Raw genomic sequence first — 24,514 nt, forward strand, 5'->3', positions numbered from 1 at the left:
TCTGCTTCGGATTCTCTCTCTGCCCCCGCCCATGCCCCATGCATGCACACTCTCTCTAGAAGAGATAAATCTTTTTCTTTTTCCTCTTTTTAAGATTTTATTTATTCACAATTTTTAAAATTTATTTTTATTTATTCACGAGAGACAGAGGCAGAGACATGGGCAGAGGGAGAAGCAGGCTCCATGCAGGGAGCCCGATGCAGGACTCGATCCTGGGACCCCAGGATCATGGCCTGAGCCAAAGGCAGACGCTCAACCACTGAGCCACAAGGAATCCCTAATCTTTTTTTAAAAAAGTCTCTGTAGAAAGTCTATGTGCTGCTCCCCAGGTAACACCACCACCACCACCACCACAAAGAAAGGAGACGCGAGCACACAAAGTGTATTCAACAAAGTGTGTATTAAACCATTTTTTGAAAACTGGTTAAAATTAAGGCACTCTGAGCTTCACGGTTTCCTTGAGGTTATATCAGCTGCTCTTAGGGCTATTTCAGAAAAAAGCGTGGGGACCGAGACAGCCCTCCAGGTCCCTGGCGTGGGCTCAGTACCCCAGAAGGGATCAGATACACAGTGTGGATGTGGAGGGCGGGAGCTCAGCAACCTACACTCAAGGCAGGAATGATCTTACACGGCGGGCCTGTATGGATACAAAGGCCGCTAAAGCCTGTTACAGAGTTTCTCAGGAATAAACGGTAGAAAGACAACCGCGCGGCTGGCGTCCGAGAGCAGGAAGGCTTCATAGTACTTTAAACTGCTATCAAATGCCCGAGAAGTCCGAAAGGTGACGGAGTCTGTGGAGGTCGGGTTCTAGCTCGTGGGGCCGCAGGGCAGCACGCCCGGCGCGGTGCAGGCGGAGTTCCGATCACCTGGGCCTGCGCGGGGACTTCACCGGACGCTTCCGGCAGCGGGCGAAAGCAGAACACGTCGTGTTCTCGTGTGCCTGTCGACCCACGTTCCCAAAGCTAAACGTCTTCCTAATCCATGCAGGGCAGCAGCCGGGCCTATCCTCAGGTCTGAGGAAGGCTGTTCACGGTCACGACCCGGTCTGCGGCCGTGTCCGACACCAAGCGCTTGGTCCTAGATCTTGATGGGAGAAACGGAACCGCCACAGACGGCACCACAGGCCGCCTGGAGGCCCCGGCCACCCCCGGGAGCTGCCTCTGCTGGAGCTCTCACAACACCCCTAAGGGGCACAGTCCCAGGACCATCATCAGTGTGTTTGCACAGCCCGTGGGAGTCCCTCCCGCCAGCCTGGACACCCTGGCTCCCCTGTGGACGGAGCCCTGCAGAGGGGCCCGCGGCGTGTGGTCCCACCCCCTTAGAGGACAACCCATGGTCCCTAGGTGACCAGAGCGCAGGCAGCCTGACGTGCACCTCTGCACACAGCACCAGACACCTGCCACCAACGGGGCAGAAGGTGAGCACGGCCCGCGGCCACCCCACGGCACCACCAGCTGCCGCCCCGGAGAGGCGGCCTTAAAGCATCACGTGGTACCCAGTCTGCACCACGAAACAAGCTTGAGGTTTGGTACAGATACAAATTAAAATCTACAAACTGTCCAATATGTGGTCTGAATTTTGACAGTGGAGTTTTTTGGTGAAGTATTTTAGGTGGAGGAATGAAATCTAAGACTTATTTAAGACGAAACAGAACATAGGCCCGAGGCCTGGGTGCTGCTCCAAGTGGCTGGGGTCGGGGAGCGCACCCCGAGTCAGCACGCAGAGGCACCGAGGGACAGGTGCGCCCCGCACTGAGCAGCAGGCCGCCGGGACGGAAGGCAGGGCAGGCGGCCCCGTCCGCAGGGGGCTTACCCACCGGGAGGAGTGAACGTGTGCCTTTCCTCCTGAGACTAACAACAGAACCCACACCAACCCCCGCCCCTGGACAGGCTCCGTGTCTGGAGTGACTAAGCGCAGAGAGAGAGAAGGGCAGAAGCTCGCAGGTGTGCGGGCGGCCGCGCTGTGCCCCGGCGGGGACGGGAGGGCCGGCCGGGGCTCCGCTGACCCGCAACACGTCCCGCGCCGGCGTGCTCAGTTGTTCTCAAACCTGGCATATGGGTTTTCTTCTTTAAACAAACCTGCAACGAGAGAGTCCTGGTCATAAGTGCGCTCAGACGACGACAAAGATGATGCACGAACGCAGGACAGCTAAGTTCCCCGTGAAGAGAAACGGCTGTCCTGAGCAGGTTCGAGCACCCCGCGTCACCGTTTTCAAAGTCACGTCACGTCACGAATCCTTATACTGTTGACTCAGAACGAGGTGACCGTCGGTCTCACCGTCCAGGGTTCAGATGCAACTAATACGATGGACGTGGTCGTGAAATCCTCGCTGCTAAACACCCAAAGACAAGTCGTCTCTGCAGAAACACACACTCCCTCCCCTCTCTAGAAACCTGGACCACACCCCAAGCCCTCCTGCAGCCACTGCAACAGATCGACTTGCGGCAGCGTCTGGGGGAGCGGGGTGCTGCTCCGCCTGAGGGAAGGAAGCCCGCGGTGATGCTGGTAAAGGGCGCGCAGATGCCAAATGCCAGACACGCAGTCATGTTGGAAAAAGACAAAGCAGAAGAGCTCCTAGTCCTAGTTCTAGTCCAAGGGGGAGAAAGTTCTGTGCTTCGGAAATCAAACGCCTGCTGAAACCCAGAGAAGGCTCCACGCGCGCTGGCATCCCGTGTGTTAGCCGGCGTGTGCCCCTCCCCTGCCCGCACGGGCCCTGCGAGTCCTTCCACCCGCTGCGCCTTTCCAAAGCCCAGTCCGCTCTCGGGTCTCTATGTAAACAGGCACCAGTTGGCTTTCTCAGCGCAGTTAGGGCCCAAACGAACCATCATCAGAACGGGAGGAAGACGTGGCCCGGTGCAGTTAGGGACAGCAGCCCTGCCCCGGGAGCCGCAGCCTGACCCCCAGGCCCCGCACACGCCGGCAAGGGGGACGACTGTCAGGCTACTTGTGCTTGGCAGTAAATGCACTTTGGTGAGTGTGCACGTGCACACGGCTCGTCTTGTATTTACGTTAATGTTGCTCAGGTGCCCACACACTCCTGCCACCCTTTTCAATCTTGTGGAAAACCAGGGTGCCCCCACTGAGGGGCGCGGATCCTCGGGGGGCACGGCACCAAGACAGCTGGGTGGGGAATTTCACTCACATGGAGTGTGTCACCACCTGCCCTGGGAATACCACGTGACACCAGGCTGAGCGCCGAGGGCAGCAAGAGGGACAGGCCAGGCTGGCCAGGGGAGCAGCAGCACCAGGGGGGCAGCACACAAGAGGCGGCTCTCTAAGCTGCCGGACATCGCTCCTCGGCACGAGGACCTGACCGAGGCGGCCTGCGTGGGTGCGGGCAGCAGCCAGCCAGCAGCCCCGCCAGGGAACTGAGCCTTCGGGACTCACGGTGTTAGTGGTCAGGGTCGTAAACACCACTGAACGCAGTGTCCCCTCTTCAGAGAACTGCTAAGTGACCACCTTGTTGGAAAGGACTTTGCAATTTTCCTCATCACGTAGCCTTCGGCCCAGCCGCCCGGTCCAACCAGCACGCAGCATGCGCTCCTCAGGTCAGAGGTCAGGGAAGCACCGGCCCCAGGCTGGAGGCACCGCGGCGGTCCTCAGTGAAGGCCCAGTGAGGCCACTTCTCCTAACCCCCACCCCCAGCTCAACACAGTAGACTGAATACTCTGTCACGCACCCCCCAATCTCCCCCAACAAAACACAACGTAACACATGGACAGGATGGGGAGCTGTGCGAAGTCCTTCAAAAGGGGCGCAGCCTGCACACCCCAGCAGGGACAGGCTGGGGCCGAGGTCCACCCCGTGAGCACGCGGTACTCCGGAGGCCTGGATGACAGAAAAATACACCAAGGCTTCATCTTTCACGACACTCGCGGCTCAGTTCATTCCGGTCCCCGCGGAGGAGAGCCGGAGGAGAGCCGGAGCGTGGGAGGGAGCGCGGGAGGGCAGCAGGGCCCAGGGCCTGCGCTCACATCTCATGGGGCGGCATCACCCCAACCACACGGAGTGGACACCCCCCGACGCTTACCGTATTTCTTTCTGATTTCGTCATGTCTCGACTTCATCTCTGCTCTCCTAAAAAGCAAAGAGATCTCATTTAGCATCTGAATGTGACATGATGTTGAGAGACGCACCCTTGGCTTCCTTCAGCAGAGAGGCTGGGGACAGGCGCGGCCACTCAGCCGGCAGGGGACGGCCAGCTCTTCTGCAGCCGCTGCGGCGTCCTCCTACCTATTCAAATGTCCAGTATTGTGATTTCTTAAAATATTTTTCATACGAAGAAAACATACCGATCAACGAGAATCTCACACCAGGTTCTGAGGAAGGTCAGTGCACGTTAGGTTTTATTTGGGGGCAATGGCTCTGCAGGGACCTCTCTGAACCACAGCCCACCCCCGTCAGGCGGGCCCAGTGACCCTCCGCTGCACCTGCCACCAAGGCCTGGCCTGTGGCAACAGACGTGCTCCCCAAAGTGCTCCGTAAGCAGGAGGGGACAGTGTCTCGGTGTGCTGGCCAAGGAGGCCCGCCCCAGGCAGCAACCAACCCCTGCGTGGCACTCACTCCTGCCCCCAAGCTCGGCACAGGACGGTCCGCCCAAAGCTGGAGACAGCTTGTGCCCCAGTCACTGCCCCTGGCTCGGTGGCCGGATGCCCGGGGACCTCCCACCCCCAGGAACGGGACCTCACCGCTCCTCCTGCCGGATCCTGCGCTCCTCGCGCTCCCGCGCCGCCTTCTCCTCACTTTTATCGGGCTTCCGGCTCTTCTTCCTCCGGCAGCAGCAGCAGCAGCAGCACACGGCCACGGCCAGGAGCACGGCTCCCCCCACCACCGACAGGGTGATGATCAGCGCCTCGAAGTTCACTGCAAGTGCACCGGGCGTCGGGGAGTCAGGACTGGGAGCAAGGACCCCAAAGCAGCACCCCCTGGGGGTGGAGAGCAGCCCCAGAACCACAGAACCAGCCCCCCAGGTCTGCTCTCAGCACGTGTGTGTGTCTGTGTGTGTGTGAGAGACAGGGACAGTGAGACAGAGACACACTTGGAATTTTTCAATCAAGCACCAGGGCCCCAGCACCAGGGCAGCTGTCCTCACCTCCTGCCGCTGAGAGGAGTCTGCAGGCCTGAGGACAGGAAGGAAAATCCCCCCCCGGGACATGTACACTGACCAAACACATCCTTAGACTCTCTGTGGGACCCCCGGAAACAGAGGCACGGCCTGGTACGGCGCTTCCGATCCTCAAGCCAGGCCACAGCCCTACACCGCTGGCCCCCAAACATGGTCTGAGCCTCGCGTGTCTACTAACACGTGCAGTCTGTTCCCACAAATACAGGGTGGTACACAGTGCACCGCCTCGTCCTGAGGACTCTCTTACTAACGCTTCCCTTTCTCGGGCCCGCTTGGCCGCAGGAGCACGGCACCCAGCACACGCGGGCACACGAACACGGGCTGTTCCGATGCCGTCGCCAGTGGGCCCTCCATCCACGGCAATTTCCAGGGAACCAAAAGTCACAAGCGGATTTTTGAGTGTGCAGGGAGTCAGCACCCCTGAACCTATGGTGTCCCAGGGTCACCTGCATTCCCCCCCCCCCCCCCGGGGACCACTGCTGACCCCAGCAGGCAGACGACGACTGCGCAGCCACAATGCAGCTGGCCAGGCTGCAAAGGATTTTAAGATTTTCTGTCAAAACCCAACCCCTAGGACAAATCAAGTAGTTGAAACAAGTTTTACAATTCTCTCCAACTTCCCTGAAGGATTTATAAGCCCAACTGTGGATATTTTCCTATTTAACACGAACCAGAGCCAACCAAACAGCTCTGATACTGCGTTTGCCAACGTGTCTGTTCATCCCGTTAATACAACCACCGCGGAGGCTTCGACAGCGAGATCTGCCCCGGGCGGCGGGATCGGAGTCTGCTCCGTCTCCCGGGTCTCCGCGTTGTGGCTGGGGGGGCCTCCCGGCTGCGGACGGGGACACCACTGCTGAGGGGGACACTCCACACGGGCCGGCCACGAGCCTCACACGCTCAAGTGTATTCACCTACTCCGCCAATCAGATACGGCTACGTCTGGTGAAACGACTTCCGAGCTGTCATCACGTGCTCTTTCCTCCTTCCACCTATTCTGGAAGAGCCCGCACAGCAAGCAGTAATGGCCGTAACACAACCAGGAAGACCTTCCTTCACGAGCAGAAACAGCACGCTTTGACTACAGAACTTTATTTTTTTTTTTAAGGATCCCTGGGTGGCGCAGCGGTTTGGCGCCTGCCTTTGGCCCAGGGCGCGATCCTGGAGACCTGGGATCGAGTCCCACATCGGGCTCCCGGTGCATGGAGCCTGCTTCTCCCTCTGCCTGGGTCTCTGCCTCTCTCTCTCTCTCTGTGACTATCATAAAAAAAAAAAAAAAAAAAAAAAATTAAACAAAAAAAAAAGATTTTATTTACTCATGTGAGAGAGAGAGGCAGAGACCCAGGCAGAGGGAGAAGCAGGCTCCATGCAGGGAGCCCGATGTGGGACTCGAGCCCAGGACCCCGGGGTCACGCCCTGAGCCAAAGGCAGCCGCTCAACCACTGAGCCCCCCAGGCAACCATGACTACAGAACTTTAAAACAATCACTTCCTTTCCTTCCCTTCCCCTTTCTTTTCCCTTCCCTTTCCTTTCCCCTTCCCCTTTCCCTTTCCCTTCCCTTTCTTTCTTTCTAAAAGATTTTATTTACTCTTGAGAGACACAGAGACACAGGTAGAAGGAGAAGCAGGCTCCCCGCAAAGAGCCCAATATGGACTCAATCCTGGATCCCAGGATCACACCCTAAGCCAAAGGCAGATGCCTGACCACTGACACCCAGGCGTCCCTATTTTGAGAGAGAGAGAGAGGCAGAGACACAGGCAGAGGGAGAAGCAGGCTCCATGCAGGGAGCCCAACGTGGGACTCAATCCCGGGTCTCCAGGATCAGGCCCTGGGCCAAAGGCGGCGCTAAACCGCTGAGCCACCGGGCTGCCCTATTTTTTTTTTTAATATTTTATTTATGGGGCGCTGAGGTGGCTCAGTGGTCAAGCATCTGCCTTTGGTTCAGGTCATGGTCGCAGGGTCCAGGGATCCAGTCCCACATTGAGTTCCCTGCAGGGAACCTGCTTCTGCTTCTGTGTCTCTCACGAATAATTAAATAAATCTTAAAAAACAAGAAAAAGACTTTACTTATCTGACAAAGAAAGCATGCATACAAGAAGGGAGATCAGCAGAGAGAAAGGGAGAAGCAGGCTCCCTGCAGGAAGCCCGATGTGGGACTTGAACCCAGGACCCCAGGGTTACGACCTGAACCGAAGGCAGACACTCAACCAACGGAGCCACCCGGGCACCCAATAGTCAACTTTAAAAACCAATCACATCAGCAAGACAGCTGGCTTGGAAATAGGCTCCCCCCCCGCCCTCCCACAAAACAGCTCTCTGACTAGCAGCTAAAACAAGCTATAAAATAAAGAAATCCCGATCACGACGGGAAGTCGCTGTGGGCCGCCCTCCCCGTGAGCCTCCCATGGAAGAGCTATGTCAGGGTGACCTGAGTGGGGCAGGGACACCTGCCTATGCACGATAGGACGACACGATAGGACGACCTCCTGAAAACCTCAAGTTTCTCCAAATGAGCATGATTGCAGGTCATTACAGTGAAAACCTCAGAACAGTTTTGCCCAAAACTGGGTAAGAAGATTCTGAAGTTCTGTGAGATCAAAGAGCGCCCTGCGCGTGTGAGGTCTGGGATTAGAGTCACGTGCCGCCCTGACGTCTGGGGGGCTCCCATGGAGAAGGTCCCCGGCCCGACATGTCCGCCCAGCCCTCCGGGTGCACACCCGCAGCCCCGCAGCTCAGGACACCACCCGCGCCTTCTCCGGGAAGCGGGGGCAGCATGCCTCCCACCGCCCCACTACCCCCGGCCCCCAGGCTGCGGGTCTCACTGGCCCACGTCAGGTGTTCAGCCAGCCTCATGGCCCAAAGGCAGGGACTTCATTTCACAGGAGAATTATCAAAAATGCCCCCACTTGAAGGGTGTTTAGCATCATCAGCCAGAGAAATGCCAATTCAAACCACAATGAGATACCACTTTACACACTCAATGAACTAAAATGAAGACGACTGATTGTCCCAAGTGTTGGCAGGGACGTGGGACAAGGGGAGCACCACCACCCCCTGGCCCACTGGGAGGAGCGTAACTGGCACAGCCGCTCTGTGCAGGGACTCAGGGCCCGTGCTCCTCAGTGCACGACCGCGGGACGGAGTGTGGGCAGCGGTGCACACGAGCACAGCTGCGGCAGCACTGGCACGCCCGGGCGTCCACCAGCAGCACAACACATGAACAGCTGCAGGGCACTGAGCAGGGCACTGAGCGGCTGCGACAGGGGCCACAGGAGTCTCAGCCACACGACCAAAGGACTCGGAGAGACCAGCACGTGACTCCCCCACGGGGAAGGGCCGCAGGCAGCACTCACCGCGGGGAGCAGAGGTCAGTCCAGGGACGGCCCACAGGGTCAGGCTGCGAGTCTGAGGGGAGATGACCTGCCTGCCCGTGGAAGGCTTCACTCAACTCCCTGAACTGGGTACGTACACGTGTCTCTGCTAAACACTACCGTCCACACGAAGAGGAAGAATTAACGTGTACGCTTATCAGAAGCTGAAGCTCAGGATGCCCCAGGCTCCCCGGTCAGGGCGCTCTCTGTGGGGTCTCACAAGGGTTAACCCACCAGAGAGCCTGCCCACGACACCAACCACACGCAGAGGGGGACACATGACGAGAGGCGGGCCCAACCACACTGAGCGGCAGTCCCAGCGCACAGATGCCGCCCACACCATGTGCCGACCCGCCCGGCAAACAGTCCCCGAACGAACCCCCCCGTGCCCTCCGCCGCCGTCGTGGGCCGTGGAAACCCAGGGCAGGGCCGAGGTGGACGGGCTTGCACCCGGGGACCTCCAGCTGCCCCCCCAGAAAGCACGCGCTCTCACTGGCTTCCTGACTTCCTGCAGCGAACATGCGTTCTGACAGCTTGTGTCCACTGAGCACAAGCAGATTTTCCAAGACAGCATTGCTTTTGCAAGAACTCCATGAAAACGAAGACTCACCCCAGCAAACGCCCCAGCGGGCGGAGCTCAGCTTACAGAGGGAGCTGGGTGGCAGGATCCTGCTCACCGGGTAGTCCAAGCACGCCTTATTTGTGTGGCACCAAAGACACTGAAAGAGAGAAAAGTTTGACAAACATCAGAAATGCAACGTATGCCCTGAAGAATCAGACTGTCCAGGACACGCACCCCCAACACACCTCTGCTCCCCCAGGTGACTGGCAGGCCTCGGCCCCCAGCCCCCATCAGCTCTACCTGGCCTGGCCCACCAGGGCCGAGGTTTCTCCAACCCTCCTGCACCAGGCACCCTGCCCGGCCTCTTGGCCTTCCTGCAGGTCCCGAGAGCTGCCAGGTGGCTCCCTGCCCGGAGTCTCTGCACAGCTACTCCTCCTGCCCAGAACATTCTTGTCTCAGCTCCCCCACGAGGCCCACCCTGAGCCGCCTCCCCACCAGCGCCCTGCCTCCCCGGTCCCCTCCCCTCAGAAGCACCCAGACTCGCTCAGCTGGGGTGCCCCTCCCCGTTTGTCTGCAGGAGGGTAGGCACTTGTGTGCTTCACCGAAGGATCCTTGGCAGGCGGGCCGGAGCTGGGCCCACGGGGGGAGCGCAGGAAGTACTGGTCAGCGGACTTCTGCAACCTTGGAAAACACTGCGGCCTCTCCAGCCGCGCGGGGGCTCTGCCGTCGTACATACCCCGCACCGGGGGCGCCTGGGTGGGTGAAGTGTCCGCTGTAGGTTCAGGTCAAGATCCCGGGGCCTTGGGACCTGCCAGCGTCCAGTGCTCCGCTCTAGGGAGTCTGCGTCCCCTCCCTCTGCCCCTCCCTCCTGCTTGTGTTCCCACACTCTCTCAAGTGAATAAATAAAATCTTTAAGGAAAAACAAAGCACATCTAAGGCTCAGAGGCAGCCGACCAGAAGCTCAGAGCTGGAGTGCACCTCACAGATGCTGTCTGGGGTCCCTAAAACCAGGAGGGGCAATGCAGGCGCAGAGACAGCACCACCCCAGTGCTTGGCCGACGCCGGGCGGCCCAGGCCGGAGCCACACTCCGCAACCTGAGGCGAGCTGTATCTAGACCTCATGGGCCAGCCGGTCGGGCCTTTGCTCGGCACTTTGAATCTTGAACGTCGCCATCCTGCAGGCTCACCCGGGGCGCCCGTATGCAAGACACTCCGAGCACGCAGGGAACATGGTAACCCTCTTGTTCCTGGCCGTCTGAGAGCATCCTGCACAGCAGCGGCTTGGTCCTGGCTGAACCATTTTCAGTAAATCCTCCATTTTCAAGTAATGCAAATCTCAAATGTCTGTTTCTCATTTTTATAACCATTTTACCAAAAGCCACAGGAGCTCCCTGGGAGGCCAAGTTCTCTGCTGTGGTGGCATCACAGGTTTTTATTTTTTTTTTTTATTTTTTATTTATTTATGATAGGCACAGTGAGAGAGAGAGAGAGGCAGAGACACAGGCAGAGGGAGAAGGAGGCTCCATGCACCGGGAGCCCGACGTGGGATTCAATCCCGGGTCTCCAGGATCGCGCCCCGGGCCAAAGGCAGGTGCTAAACCGCTGCGCCACCCAGGGATCCCGTCACAGGGTTCTATTTGCTCTTTAGATTAACGAAGTGACACACACATGGTGAGCGACTCAGGTAGCACCTAAGGGGGACCAGCGCACCCTCCGCCTCCCTTCTGGCCCCTGGGCCCCGGCCCGTCCTTCCAGAAACCGGCGTGCGCCCAAGGATCCATGTGGGCGGGTCTGCGACAGCCCTGGCTTGAGGGGGGCTGTGTCTTGGACTCCACAGGTCAGGTGGAAGGCCCGTCTGCTGGGAGCCCCCAGTGATGGGGGCCGTCCCTCGGCCGTGCGCCACACAATCTCCTCCCACAGAGGGAAGGGTTGGACTGGACGCCGGCAAAAGCGCCCCCGCAGGGAAGCGGGTGGGGGGGGGAGGCGGTGAGGTAAACACTGGGCTGCTCTCAATGCTCTCAGGCCAGGCCAGGATGACTCCCCGTAGCCACACCCTGCCCCCTGGCAGCCGAGCCAAGAAAACACCCCTCGAGGGGCCGAGGCCACTGAACAAGCCTAGGGTCATCAACAGCATCAACAGCGAGGGCTGAGGCTGCAGTAACTACCTCCCTCGGTTTATAAACAGCCAAGGCGGGGGTCCCCTGGGCCCCATGACCCCACAGGCCTCAAACCATGACGCCGCCCTGCAGCCAGCAAACTCTTTTGAAAATGTGACTATCTTAGAGCAGAAATTGTCTGATGAGGTCTCTCCTGACCCGTCCCAGAGTGAAACTCACCGCTGGGGAAGGGAAACAGGGCAATGCGCTAAGATACCCTCGTAAAACCCGACTGGAGGGAGGGGAGACAGCTTTGCCCCAGGCCCCCAGGCGAAGGCCGCCCATCTCTCCCAGCCCCCCTCCCCACATGGCCCTCAGGGCTCTAACGCTGAGCACACAGGGCTGCGCTGAAACGAGCCAGAGAACCGAAGCCCGGGGCTCCTGAGTCCCACTGCTCAGGAAGCTGGTGCCGGCCAGGAGGGCAGAAGGATCCTAACAAAGCGGTACAGTTGCCCCAAGACCCTAGTGGGCTTTACACGGTGGGTGTCTTTTGCCAGTGTTCCTACTTGCCCTGATGATCAGCTGCAGACGTGCCTGCGTGTCAGAACCCAGTCGACCCACCTGGAGGTGATCGCCACGCGCACCAGGCCTGCTCCAGAGCAGGGACAACCCATGAGCGTCCTGGCTCCAAGTGTCCCCTGTAACTCTGGGGAGCTAGTCTAGACCAGGTCCTGTGTGATCTGATGGCTGCGTGTGTCTCCTCGCCCTCACCCTTCCCTGTTCCCAGGCGGAGAGCCAAGGGGGAAGCATCTACCCCAAGCCTGGAGAACTCGGGACACGCAGTCTGAAGACTTTGGTTCAAGGTTCATGGACAGCCCTCACTCCTCTTGGCAGCAGATGAGGCCTCTGCGCACTCAGGACACCCCCTGCCACGTCCCCGGGGCCCATCGGCAAAACAGAGTACAGCCCCTGTCCCCACCAGGGCTCTGCATTCCAATGACACCACCATGAAAAGCCCTGGTCAAGAGCTAACAGTTGCACACCAGATGCTCAATGAGTCCCCAGCCCAGCGCTCCTCCTGTCCCCCTCGCCCTCCACAACCCCTCACCCGACCCCAAGCCCACCAGCCTCGGTGAGGCCTGATGCTTCCCACGCAGCTCACACACGCTCCCAGCCAGGGGGCCTAGCGCATGTTTCATAACCCTCGATACCTGTTTCAGGAGGTAAAGAAAGCATGTCGGTGATGCACAGGTGGGACGTGCAGTTTTCCTAAGACGGTTTAATACGCCCAAGAAACACTAAAATGATGTTCCGTACGCATCACACGAGACACCTCCACGGACCCCCAGACGCAGAGCCCTTCACACACGAGACCCCGGGGCTGAGGAAGGGGGTGTGCTACTTACAGAGACGTTTCTCAGGCACTCCTCACAGGTTCTGTTTGTGTTCTGAGAGCAAGCTGTGGGGAAGAACACACACACCGGTGAGAGTCAGGCAATGTGCACGTGCACTCGGGGGCAGGGGGCCCGGGCGCCGCTCCCAGCCTCGGAGACCCACAGCCAGCACCCAGTGTTCAAGGGACATCAGCAAGAGCTACTGAGCCTTGCTGCCAGCAGGGCCCCAGGGAGGACAGACAGGCACCCTGCAAAGGTGCAAAGGTCCGTGCGTGAAAACAGGCCCTGGCACACGGAGGGAGGACCTTCAGCGAAGAGGAGACGAGCACCTGGCTGTGTCCAATGGACCCCACCCGGCCTAGGCCCACTGGCTCGTCAGCACACACAGCAGTGTCAGGCCCAAGAGACAAAGGTCAGGCCTCAGTCCCACCGACGTGCGGGGAAGGCTCCCTGAATCAGCTGATGCCAACCCCACGGGGCACCCCGCGGCTCTGGCCCCTCCTCACAGCACAAGGAGCTCAAACTCCGCGCAGCTAAGAGCTCTGGAACTCAAGTTAGTCAGAAGTAAAGAACTAGTGTATGACTACAGCATTCCCGTCCCCTATCAAGCTGCCAGTACCACACCCCACTGCTAAAACAGACTAAAAAGAGCTCTGTGTGCAAGCTCGTGAGTCACCAGGAATTGCAACCTCACGTCATCACGAGATGCCACTGTACTCCCACCAGGATGACTAAAGTTAAAAAGGCTGACACCACCAAGTGCTGGTGAAGAGGGAGCAGTGGGGAACTCCCACAAAGCGTTGGTGGGAGAGCAGGACAGTTCCAACAGTGAAAAGATCTGGCGTTTGCTCATAAAACCAACCCCTGCTCCCCCGTGAGTCAGCAACCCCACTCGACTATGTTACTCAAGAAAATCAGAACGTAAGCCTCCAGGGAGGCTTGCGTAGAAATGTTTACAGCAACTTTTTTTTTTTTTTTTAAGATTTTATGTATTTGAGAGTGCGAGAGAGAGAGAGCACACAAGTGAGCAGCGTGGGGGGAGGCAGAGGGAGAAGCAGGCTTCCTGCGGAATGGGGGAGCTCGATCCCAGCACCCCGGGACCACGACCTAAGCTGAAAGGAGACGCTTCACCGACGGAGCCGAGGCGCCACCAGCAACTTTATAGTAACAGCAAACAACTGGAAAGAACCCAGATGCCCAGGCACAGGAGGATGGGCAAACCAGTGGAGCTGCACAGCGGAACGGTACTCAGCCAGCAGACATACCCCGTACACACGAAACATGGATTATCTTAGAAATGTCACGCAGGCCCACAGATATCTGACACGAAAGGCCATCCTGTGGGCTCCCTGGACAGGCGGCTCTGGAGCAGGGCATCCCCTACATCAGGAAAAGGCCAGGCACCCGAACCTTCCAGAGACAGATGCATCCAGGAGCCTGACGGGGGCCAGGGCGCACAGGTGTGACTCACCGCCGGCACACTTAAGACTCCTGCACTTCATCGCACTCAAAACTTCCTGCATGAGAGAAAGGAGGACGAACGTTAACCTCCGGCCCACGACAGGTGCTGGGAGGTCCCAGGCAGCGGACCTCACAGAGCTCAGCGCAGGGAAAGGGGAAGATCCCACGCGCCGCAGAGGGACCGCAAAACTCCGTGCAGTGTGAAAATCCCGAGTGCGCGTGCCTACTGCTCAGTTCGGCCTCCTCCCCCGTGTTGAGGGCAGGGGCGCCTCACCCCCAGGTGCGAGGGCGCCCACCGCGGCCGCCGAGCAGGACCAGGACAGTGACCCACAGCACATCTGCCTCTCCGCACACCCTATACAGCCCTGCCTGACTCAGGGTGAGCTGGGCCCGCTGGCCCCAGCTTGCTCCCCAGCACCCCAACAGCACTCCTCCCAGAGCCTCTGGCAGGTGCCGCTCCCTCAAGGACTCCTCCTGCAGCAACAGCCCTACCTTAGCTCCAGGAGGGTAAACAAAGTGGATGACCCGCCACCACCTTGATTTCTGCCGGTACCTCACCAGCCCAGGTCCTGGCATCCACCAAAGGGCCCAGAGGACGACACCCGGAGCACAGGGACCTTAGGGTGCGGACACCGTCCCCGCGGAGGAGCCAGGGCTCAGGGAGGAACACCTGATCACAGAACTGGGACAGAGGAAGGACAGGACCGGCCTGGGACAGACTGCTGCGCCATGGTCGCACAGATGTAGGGGGTCAATGACTGAAGGATCCAGAAGCCAGCTTGAAGGGGCAGGGGTCCTCCTTGCCAAACAGGGACAATGACAAATCAAGGTGGCTGACAACAATGGCCGCTAACGTCTCGAACGGTCCAGGATTTCCCATGGACAGGGAAGGCCGACCAGCCACGGCGAAGCAGCGGGTAGAAAACCTGCCATTTGCAGTCATCTTGATAAATCTGGACGCTGAGGCCACAGTGTGTACCCGTGAGGTGACAGGCCCTTGCGGCCTCCAGGCGCCCCGCGGTTGAATTACTTATGAAGACAAGATGGTACCTTAGAAGTGACCGAAGTATCGCCACAATAAGGACAGGACGAGGGAACGAAATGACAGCAAGTGCCCCCTGGGGGTGCAGGGCGAAGGACCCAGCCACAGGGGATTGAATCCTGGCCAAACGGGAGTCCAAGTAGAGGCCAGCAGGCTGGAGCCACGGAGGGCCTTCTACAACGCCGTCCTCTGAGAGCCGAGGAGGCGACGGGAGCTTGGGAGACCTCCTGGCCAGAAGCCCCACGTGTCCAGGAGGGGAAAGGGACAGGATGGCCCTGGGGCAACTGGTGGACCGTGTCTGTAAGCCCCGGGCCCCGTCACGGAGTTCAGGGATCATGGCGATGCCGGCTGTCCCAGCTGTCCCAGCTGTCCCGGCTGTCCCGACCGTGCCCTTCGCGCCCCCAGGCCTCGGGAGGGCCTCCCAGCTGCGGGGAAGGGCCGGCCAGCTCCCCGCGGGGCTGGTTAAAAGGGCAGCGAGCACACGGGGCGCCGCAAAGCAAACCTGGAAACGCTGAGAACACAAAGGCGTTTGGAAGTTAACTAAACTGTTTATTCCTTCAACTTTTCTGCAGCTTTGACGTTTTTCTAAACAAAGAATTAGGCAGGAAGCCGCTGTGAAAATGTGCACAACTGCTGACACACCCACTCTTAAGTCCTTCTGGAAAGATTCTACAAGAAAAGTCCTACTTCTGGGGATCCCTGGGTGGCTCAGCGGTTTCGCGCCTGCCTTTGGCCCAGGGTCTGATCCTGGAGTCCCGGGATCGAGTCCCATGTCGGGCTCCTGGCATGGAGCCTGCTTCTCCCTCTGCCTGTGTCTCTGCCTCTCTCTATCATAAATAAATAAAAATAAATCTTCAAAAAAAATAAAAAATAAAATTATAAAAAGAAAAGTCCTACTTCTCATCAATCTTGACTGAGCAACCACAGGGGGCAGGGGAGGCTAGAAGAACTCTGTCATGGGGACTTTTCATGTTTGACAGTTGGCTTTGTGTGAACTCAGCTCCTGGACACACGATCCGACCCCACCCCATGGCCTCTGGACCAGCGAGCAGGGGTCGGTGGCGACCACCCTGCTCCTCCCCGCCCTGGCCGGGCAGCGGGCAGAGGGCTCTGTGTCCAGCGCTCCAGGACGCGGGCGCCGGGGAGAGGCCGCTCACTATCCCCCTCGGATCACCTGACCGTCCTGCACGGCTGGCAGGGCAAACACGTTCACCGCGTGCTAAGGCTTCAGAGGCCCACCTCTCTGGTCACGGGACGTGGAAAACCAGGCGCCGACAGCCAGCAAGAAGCAGGCGCTGCCCTCGTTTCCTAAGTCAAGCGCTAAGACCCAACGCCCCGGCTCTGCGAGACCTGGGCCTGAAGATCCTCCACCAGAGTCCACTCCCCAACAATCAGAAAACGTCACACATCATTCACTTTGCAAATTAAACAAAAAGACCAAAGCAAGAAAACGGAAGTTCACTGTGTCGAGATACACTGGCCCACGGCCCCACATCGCACTGGAGCTGCAGGGGAGCCTGTTAAGTACAGAGAACACACACCCTCGTCGCGAAGAGATGGTTCATAAAAATAAAAAAACGAGTGAGGACATTCCCACATGTGCGTCACACCACAGGCCAGGGGCCGGGGCTGGCAGACCAAGCCCCTCCTTGGACACTGCATCTGCTCCACTGGGTGACAGACACACAGGAAGCATCCACATCACAAGCTCCCACGAGAAATAAGGGTAAAAAGTTCACGCAGACAAAAAGCCCCACGTGTCTTCCTAGCTCAGTAGGAACAAGAGAGCTTGAGGATGGCACGGCTCTTCCCCAACCGAGGATGGCTTACATCCCAAGAAACCCACTGTAAGTGGAAGACGTTCTAGCAAAAATACACCTGGCCGACCGTCGATGTGCTGAGCACACGCAGGGGGCGGCGGGCGGGCGAAGCCCTCAGGCAGGGCCTACCCTGTGAGAGTCAAGCAGCTCATGTGATGACTGAATGCCCGCCGTGACCAACGGGACGGCCGTGACCAACGGGACGGCCGTGACCAATGCGACAACCGTGACCGCACAGGGCTGGCCTGGCAAAGACCCACATCCGAAGTGCCAAGCGCTGCTCCTACTGTGTGCACATCACTTCTGTGCCACCACGACGTTAGAACGTCCTAGGTCAGACCCGTGTAGGCGGGGGCTGTCCGTGCATACAAATAACGGGTACCGTGTACGCACTGGCTGCCACACCCTTACGACCGGGTTAGAAAGCCCTGGTCTCAGCAGCAGATGGGCAGCACAGGAATGGCAAGCCCCCTCCAAATCCAGCACCCGTCCTAAGGAGCAGTGAGGGTGGGCTCCCCACCCCGCCCACCTGCAGAGGCCACAACGGAGCTCTTCTGCATCCCCCGGGCCTGGTGCTCGGGGTCATCTCCCCTCCACCGTGACGGACACTTGCAGGTGTTTCAGGAGCTCAGCGTTCGCCCCGGTGGACAGAGTCGGGAAGACTGTCCTCACCATGCAAGTGGGCATCACCCAATCCACAGGGGACCCAACAGAACAAAAAAGGCACAGGAGCAGAGAACTGACTCTGCTGAAGCCGGGCCACTGTCTTCTCCTGCCTTGGGCACTGGTGCACCTGGTTCCCACGGCTCCACCAGCAGACGCAGGTCATGGGGCTTCCCAGCCCCCACCATCACGCACGCCAGCCCTTCATGATCTGTCTCTCTCTACAGCCACAGACACCGCCGGTGGTTTCTCTGAAGAACCCTAATGCCCTGGCAAGGCTGTGAACGGCAGTCCCGCTCCTCCAGCACAAGCAGCAAATGCCTCACGGCAGCCTGGGCTCTGTGGAAGGGGGGTCTCGGGGCTCTCACAGTCCCCCTGACCCCAAGGAAGCGGAACAGGGGACCGGCTGGCAAGCACCCACCCAGCACACCACTCCCCTATGAGGAGGTGCTGCTGACAGGGGAAACAAGAGCACCCTGCCACCCACCGAGGACCTGGGGTGTATCCCAGACAGGTGATCCCTAGGAGCCGAGGCCGGTGATGGGCAGCTGCCCCCTGAGCTGACTGCGAGCGAACGCCGTGTGGCTGAAGGCGCTGTGGCATATGGAGCCGCAGCTCTGGTCTAAGCCCCTACGGAGGACACGAAGTCACCAGGGCCACCCCTGGTCACCTGACGGAGCGAGGGCAGTATAACAGAGCGGTCACACAGGTCACTGCCGGCGCCCCCTGACACGCGCACTGCAGTCACGCACACACGCCCGCTGACCGCGGAGAAAGACTTCCCGCAGCTCATCCACCTACTCGGGTAAACGATCCCCATCCACGTTCACGCTTATGGCTCAGTCTAGACCAAAAGTTCCCTACGCACTGCCATCCCGCTGCTGCACATAAAAACGTCCAGGTAGCTGCCTGGGCAAGGTCACACGTACATGTGAAGTGGACTGGCACGACAGTCCCCTGAGCAAACACTCTGTAAGTCACCGAAGAAAGGTGCTCTGCTGTGCTCAACGGAGCGACAAGGCCTAGGCTGCCGGGAGGAGAGGAAAACCCTGGCCCCGAGGGGGTCCTCCTCGCAAAGCCCCGGGCGGAGGTCAGGAGGCCTGCATGTGGCGCTACGACCACAACCAGAGATCTCGCCGGGCTGCAGACACGCCGGCCAGCACGACCGTCCTGCAACAGGCCAACCGACACTGCCCAGCTTCTCTGATTCCCCCAGGCCCAGAGGCTGAGGACCCCCGGTCCCCCTCCACTGGCCCACGGGAGGCCGCGCTCCAGCAGCACTCCGTCTCTGGAACTTTCTGAAACGTCAGTCTGGGCCCAGGTCACCCACCTCCCGTGTGGGCACTCTCTTGGCCAGGCCGGCAGGGACTCCGCCTGCTGACCTCCGGGCCCAGGACCGGGCAGCACCGGGCGGGGTGAGAACAGGTGGGAGGAACCGGGGCGCACAGGCCTGGGGCGCGCTCAGGGCAGCCGCGGAATCCACTTCCTTCAGAGCGCAGGCCCCCGGCCCCAGCTTTCCTGCCTCCACCGAGGCTTGCCCTGACCCAGGTCCGCTCCTGCGGTGCACAGGCGCCCGCCACCCGCCGGCTCTGGGGCTCCTGCAGGCAGCGGGCTCCGCTTCCAGCTCGGAACCGAGCACCGGGGGCTCCCCGGAGAGGCTCCGGGAGGCTACGCCGAGGGCTCAGCCGGGACGACCCCGCAGGCCCGCACACCGCCGCCAGCTCCACCGAGACAGGGGCCCGGCTGCCCCTTCCCAAGGGACCCTCGGGCGGCCCCCGCCGGCCGCAGCCCCAGCCCGGGGCGGGGTCGGAGTCGGGGGCGGGGCGGCGGCCCCCGGGCGCAGGGGCGGCCCCGGCAAGACCGAGGCCCAGAGCCCCGGCCCCGCCCCGAACGCCGCGACCCCGCCCCGGACCCCGCGACCCCATCGCGCCCCGCCCGGGCCCCCGCGACCCCACGACCCCTCCCCGTCCGAGACCGCGCCCCGCCCCGCCCCCCCGCCCCGGACCCCGCGACCCCATCGCGCCCCGCCCGGGCCCCCGCGACCCCGCGACCCCTCCCGGTCCGAGACCGCGCCCCGCCCTGCCCCCCCGCCCCGGACCCCGCGACCCCATCGCGCCCCGCCCGGGCCCCCGCGACCCCGCGACCCCTCCCGGTCCGAGACCGCGCCCCGCCCCGCCCCCCCGCCCCGGACCCCGCGACCCCATCGCGCCCCGCCCGGGCCCCCGCGACCCCGCGACCCCTCCCCGTCCGAGACCGCGCCCCGCCCCGCCCCCCCGCCCCGGACCCCGCGACCCCATCGCGCCCCGCCCGGGCCCCCGCGACCCCGCGACCCCTCCCCGTCCGAGACCGCGCCCCGCCCCGCCCCCCCCGCGCCGTCTCTAACCGCCCCGGGGCCCTCACCCGCGCCGGGCGGCTCCGGAGTCGCGGCCGCCGACAGCAGCAGCAGGAACAAGGCGACGGCGCCGCGGGGCAGCTCCCAGCGCGGCCCCAGCCCGCGGGCGCCGCCGAACGCCATGGCGGCCGAGCCCTCGGGGAGGACGTCAGCCGGACGCGGTCCCCTCCGCCGAGCTCCGCGGCCTCCCCGCCCCCGGAAGAGCCGCGCGCCGGAAGTGGGCGGGGCGAGCGGCAGGCCGACTGCGCAGCCGCGGCTCCCGGTTCGCCCCGCCCCCCCCGGCCGCTGCCCCCCCACCTCCCGGCGCGGCGAGGGCGCGGCTCAGTGCGCGTGCGCGGGGGCAGGGGGCGGGCTGCGGGCGGCGCTCACGGCGGCTCGGTGCGCCTGCGCGGCGGCGGGGGGCGTGTCCTGGGGCGGCGGGGGGACCCCGACCCCAGGGCGCCGAGCGGGTCGGGCGGGGTGGCCCCGGGACCGGGTGGCGGTGCCGCCGCCGGAGAACGGCTCGCAGTGCAGCGGTCACCGGAGGCGGAGAGGCCGGGCGGGGGGCTCGCCCCGAGGGCTCGCAGGGGCGCCCCGGGGTCCGCGGCTCGGAGCGCGTCGGGAGGCTGGGGAGGAGCGCTGCGCGCCCCGGGACGCCCCTGGCTCCCCGCGCTCTCCCCGGCCGCCGTCGGATGCACCTGCCTCCCCGGATCCGGGGCTGCCTGGCCCGTGGAGGGAGCCCGGGGGGCGGGGGCTGGGGCCGGGGAGCCCTGGGGGGGCGGGGGCTGGGGCCGGGGAGCCCTGGGGGGGCGGGGGCTGGGGAGCCCTGGGGGGGCGGGGCGGGGGCGCCCTCCCGGGGCTTCGGGGGCCCCCACGGCCCCGCTGGCGCGACCCCACTGCCCCACGCCCGCCCCGGCGGGAAGGGAAGGACCCGGGGAACGCAGTGGGTCTGCGGCCTGACCCGTGACCGTGACCGACAGCCCGGTTGCCTGCTCGGGTTTCGTGCGGGGATCGGGGATCGGGGATGGGGATCAGGGATCGGGGATGGGGATCGGGTGGATGGGCTGTGACACCCCGGCCCTCCCCTCCCTCGAGGGCCCCACAACCTTTAAAGTTTCTGTTGCCCTTACCCCGCCGGTGTGCCAGGACTGTTGTCTCTGTTGGTCCCCGTGTGCGGGGGCTCCAGGCAGCACGACCCCATCTCTGCCCCGCCCCTCACCCCGGGGGTAGATAACTGCCCCAGGCCTCAGGGCCAGAGGAAGGAAGGGGACATGAGGGCCAGGGGCCCAACTCCAGCAGCTCCTGCCTTTGGAAACGAATAAACACCTGCTGGGTTGACCAGCGTGGCCCCAGAAACCAACCTGTTTTCACCTGACAACACACACTCGCGGCAACAATTTGGTGAGCCGGAGGGCGTTGGGCAACTGTAAACATGAGCCAGGATGCAGTGGACGCTGTGACATTGGAAACAGTGCCATCGGCCATGCATGGCTTTTTTTTTTTTTTTTTTTGTAAGAGCAGACACCGTGGGCAGAGGGGAAGAGAGACCCACAGCCCCCGCTGAGCACGGAGCCCCACACTGGGCTGGATCCCAGGACCCTGGGACCTCGACCTGAGCCGAGGGCAGACGCTTCATCAGTTGAGCCCCCCGAGCACCCCAGCAATGGCATTTTAAAACAACCTGAGTTCTGCAACAATCCGACAACACAGAAATTCCAAAAATACTCAGTAACTAGAGTGTGTCCTGTTTTAAGGGTGGGGAGGTAGGGGCATCGTTCAGTTGTCCAACAGCTTCACGTTCCCAGGAGACGCTCGAGTGTCCTGAGAAGCACACGTGCAATGATCATTCAGGGAAGCAGGACGCGTCCTCTCGGCAGTCTGCAGTTAAAGCGTATGGTTTTTCTAAGAAAGATAGTTAAGGACTTAGACTGACACGGTGACAACGGCATGCAATGAGGGGAAGTAGGGCTGTCCCCAAACACCAGGCTGGCCGTCGGCTGGAAGCCAGAGCCCCCTGGTTCTGCAGCTCCCGGGGGCCCCTTACCCGAGTCTGCACCAGTCACCACCAGGCTTGTTTTTATTTGTGGTCCGCGGTGCCATCGTGTTTTGTCCGCCACCCGGAGTACATTCCTCTTCGTAGGTTCAGGCGTTGCTTCCAGAAAGGCCACACGGAAAAGGAGCAAAGCTGCTCCCGGGCGGGTAGCACCAGTCTGATTGCTGCCGCCGGGAGAGCTCATCTGCAGCTCAGCTGAGGTCTGGGAACGCTTGAGGGCCTGGACCTTGGACAGCCTCGGAGGGATCTGTAGGAGCCCCCAGAGGAGCCAGGGGGAACCAGAGGGCCTCAGTGGGGGAGGGAGGGAGGGGGGACAGAGGCCAAGGTTGGGTCAAGGGCTGCTACGGACCCTGCCCGGATGTGTGGGATGGCTCCGTGGGAGCTGCAAGGGGCTGTTAGCTGCATGGGTTCGGAGCTGGTCCTGGTCCCTGCCCTGGGGGGCCTCTGAGGCCCAGGGATTTGCTCTGGCCTGAGACGCGAGATGGGGGAGTCCTCAGGAACGGCCAGGAGGGGCCCTAGTGGCCCCTGCTCCCGTACTTTGACAAGACAGAAAACGTTTTCAGGGTCACACAGCCAGTGAGATGCAGGGCCAGACTTGGAGCCAGGGCTTCACCAGAGTCTCAGCCCCCCTCCATCCCACGGGGACGTGGTGGGAAGGTTTCTTGAGAATCACTTAAAAATTAGTGGGACTGTGTCACAAAAACAGGAAATGGACCTGGACTGACTCTGGTTCATATTTGTTTCTTTCCGGGGGAGGGGGAGAGAACCAAGCTGGCTCCAGGCTCAGCGCAGAGCCCAACGTGGGGCTCAATCTCACCATCAAGAGTCAGATGCTGGGATCCCTGGGTGGCGCCGCGGTTTAGCGCCTGCCTTTGGCCCAGGGCGCTATCCTGGAGACCCAGGATCGAGTCCCGTGTCGGGCTCCCGGTGCATGGAGCCTGCTTCTCCCTCTGCCTATATCTCTGCCTCTCTCTCTCTCTGTGTGACTATCATAAATAAATAAAAATTTAAAAAATTAAAAAAAAAAGAAAAGAGTCAGATGCTTGGGAACCTGGGGGGCTCAGCGGTGGAGTGTCTACCTTCAGCTCAGGGGTTGAACCCCGGGTCCTGGGATCGAGTCCCACATCGGGCTCCCTGCATGGAGCCTGCTTCTCCCTCTGCCTGTGTCTCTGCCTTTCTCTCTCTCTCTCTCTCTCTCTCTGTGTGTGTGTCTCTCATGAGTAAATAAATAAAATGTCTTAAAAAAAATCCCTTTTCCACTGAAGACGTCCCAAAAATTCTTTCTTGGCCGTCGGCTCCAGACCTCACTCACCAACATTCCAGGCGGGATATACGATATAATAAGACATAGATGCTTGGTCTTCCTGATTCTGGCTCAAAGCTCCTAAAACCCTTGGACTTTCCTGAGTCCAAGTAAGAGTGATCCAGGTATCCTTTGTTATTTACAGCAGCCCCCCTTCGAGTGCCTCTGAGTTTCTGTTTGAGGGGTGACGTTTGGAAAGCACCTCGGCTTGGGTGCTGGTGGCCGGGGAAACCAACCCTGTGAGAGGAGAGGAGCTGGAGGTCGCGTCAATCACCAGTGAGTTCATCAGTCTGTGTGATGGGGCGTCCCTGAAAGCCCAAAGCGACGGGTTCAGGGAGCTCCTGGGGGGTGGGGAGACATAGAGGTGTGGGTGATGTGGGGCACAGAGGGCCAGGAAATGCAGGGAAAGTAAAATGTCCTTGTAACCTGCCTCCCTCCCCCCTCCTGGTTGACAAGCACTTGAGGTGAGCTGGGTCCAGGTTCCTCCCGGGGGCTCCCAACTGTCCAAATGCCTCAATGCTTCACCGGAGGGGAAGACACCCCGAGCCAGGCCTCAGGGCTGTCCTGAGTCTCGAGCATATGAAAGTCCTTCTGGGAACTTCCCTTTGTCTTTACTTCCCCCAAGAGCCTCAGGCATAAATCGCTCCTCCCAATCCCAGGGACCCAGGCTTCCTGCCCACAGGGTCTGTCCCTGTGCTTTATTGAAACCACCGTTTGCACCAAAGACATCTCAAGAATCCTTTCTTGGCCGTCAGCCCAGGTCCCAAGACTCCAAACGGCCCCTGGGGGCGAGCGGGCCCCTGGCACGAAGCTCTGCACCCCTTCCCCAACCTCGCCCTCCTCATCTCTGTTCCTTCGGATCCTTTGTAATCAGCGGGCAGCTGCCAGGTGGCTGCTCTCCCGAGTCCGCGGGCCGCTCCCGCGCGTCAGCTGAATCTCGGATCGGCAGCTCGTTATCAGAAGCACAGGCGACAGCCTGGCATGGCAACTGGCATCTGAAGGAGGAGCCGCCGTGGGACCGAGCCCCTAAGCTGTGGGACCTGCAGCCACCTCCAGATTGGGTTGAATTTGCGGGACGCACGGTCGCGTCCTCAGAGAACCGAGGCAACCGCTTGGTGGCCGGCCACCCGCCTTGGCCCAGGCGGCTCGCATTCCCGGGACAGAGGACCTTCCTTGTTAAGGCCGGGACACAAACCGGCGGAATTGGTGTTTACAGAAAAATGAAGAAACCTGTAGGATCGCCATAAGAGAGA

At 61.0% G+C, this 24,514-nt stretch overlaps 1 protein-coding gene and 1 long non-coding RNA gene across 4 annotated transcripts; one reads left to right on the forward strand and one right to left on the reverse strand.

The window, feature by feature from the left end:
* Nucleotides 1–381: 381 nt before the first annotated feature.
* Nucleotides 382–20,103, reverse strand: PTTG1IP (PTTG1 interacting protein). 3 transcript variants are annotated; one of them, XM_077879408.1, is made up of 6 exons: nt 19,935–20,103; nt 12,561–12,613; nt 9,107–9,215; nt 4,689–4,863; nt 4,031–4,077; nt 382–2,078 (listed from the first exon to the last, which is right to left on the reverse strand). In XM_077879408.1, the coding sequence occupies exons 1-6, from the start codon at nt 20,047–20,049 to the stop codon at nt 2,032–2,034; spliced, it is 546 nt and encodes a 181-aa protein (XP_077735534.1). In that variant the 5' UTR covers nt 20,050–20,103; the 3' UTR covers nt 382–2,031. The 3 variants fall into 3 exon arrangements, with proteins under 3 accessions (XP_077735534.1, XP_077735536.1, XP_077735535.1); XM_077879410.1 differs by lacking the exon at nt 19,935–20,103 and adding an exon at nt 13,959–13,992; XM_077879409.1 differs by lacking the exon at nt 19,935–20,103 and adding an exon at nt 13,814–13,952.
* A 654-nt stretch (nt 20,104–20,757) lies between these two features.
* On the forward strand, nt 20,758–21,637 carry LOC144302067 (uncharacterized). Its single transcript, XR_013368966.1, has 2 exons — nt 20,758–21,306; nt 21,427–21,637. It is a non-coding gene; the product is annotated as an uncharacterized LOC144302067 (long non-coding RNA).
* Nucleotides 21,638–24,514: the final 2,877 nt, after the last annotated feature.

This window comes from Canis aureus, chromosome 30 (genome assembly GCF_053574225.1).
Source record: "Canis aureus isolate CA01 chromosome 30, VMU_Caureus_v.1.0, whole genome shotgun sequence".
Lineage (NCBI taxonomy): Eukaryota > Metazoa > Chordata > Mammalia > Carnivora > Canidae > Canis > Canis aureus.

What these genes read in the sequence shown, in the direction of transcription:
- PTTG1IP (XM_077879408.1), bottom strand. Translation starts at nt 20,049, where the DNA reads ATGGCGTTCGGCGGCGCCCGCGGGCTGGGGCCGCGCTGGGAGCTGCCC. An exon ending in TCCGGAGCCGCCCGGCGCGG is followed by an intron (nt 12,614 to 19,934) that starts GTGAGGGCCCCG and finishes TCTTCCCCACAG; the next exon opens with CTTGCTCTCAGAACACAAAC. An exon ending in CGAAATCAGAAAGAAATACG is followed by an intron (nt 2,079 to 4,030) that starts GTAAGCGTCGGG and finishes CTCTCGTTGCAG; the next exon opens with GTTTGTTTAAAGAAGAAAAC.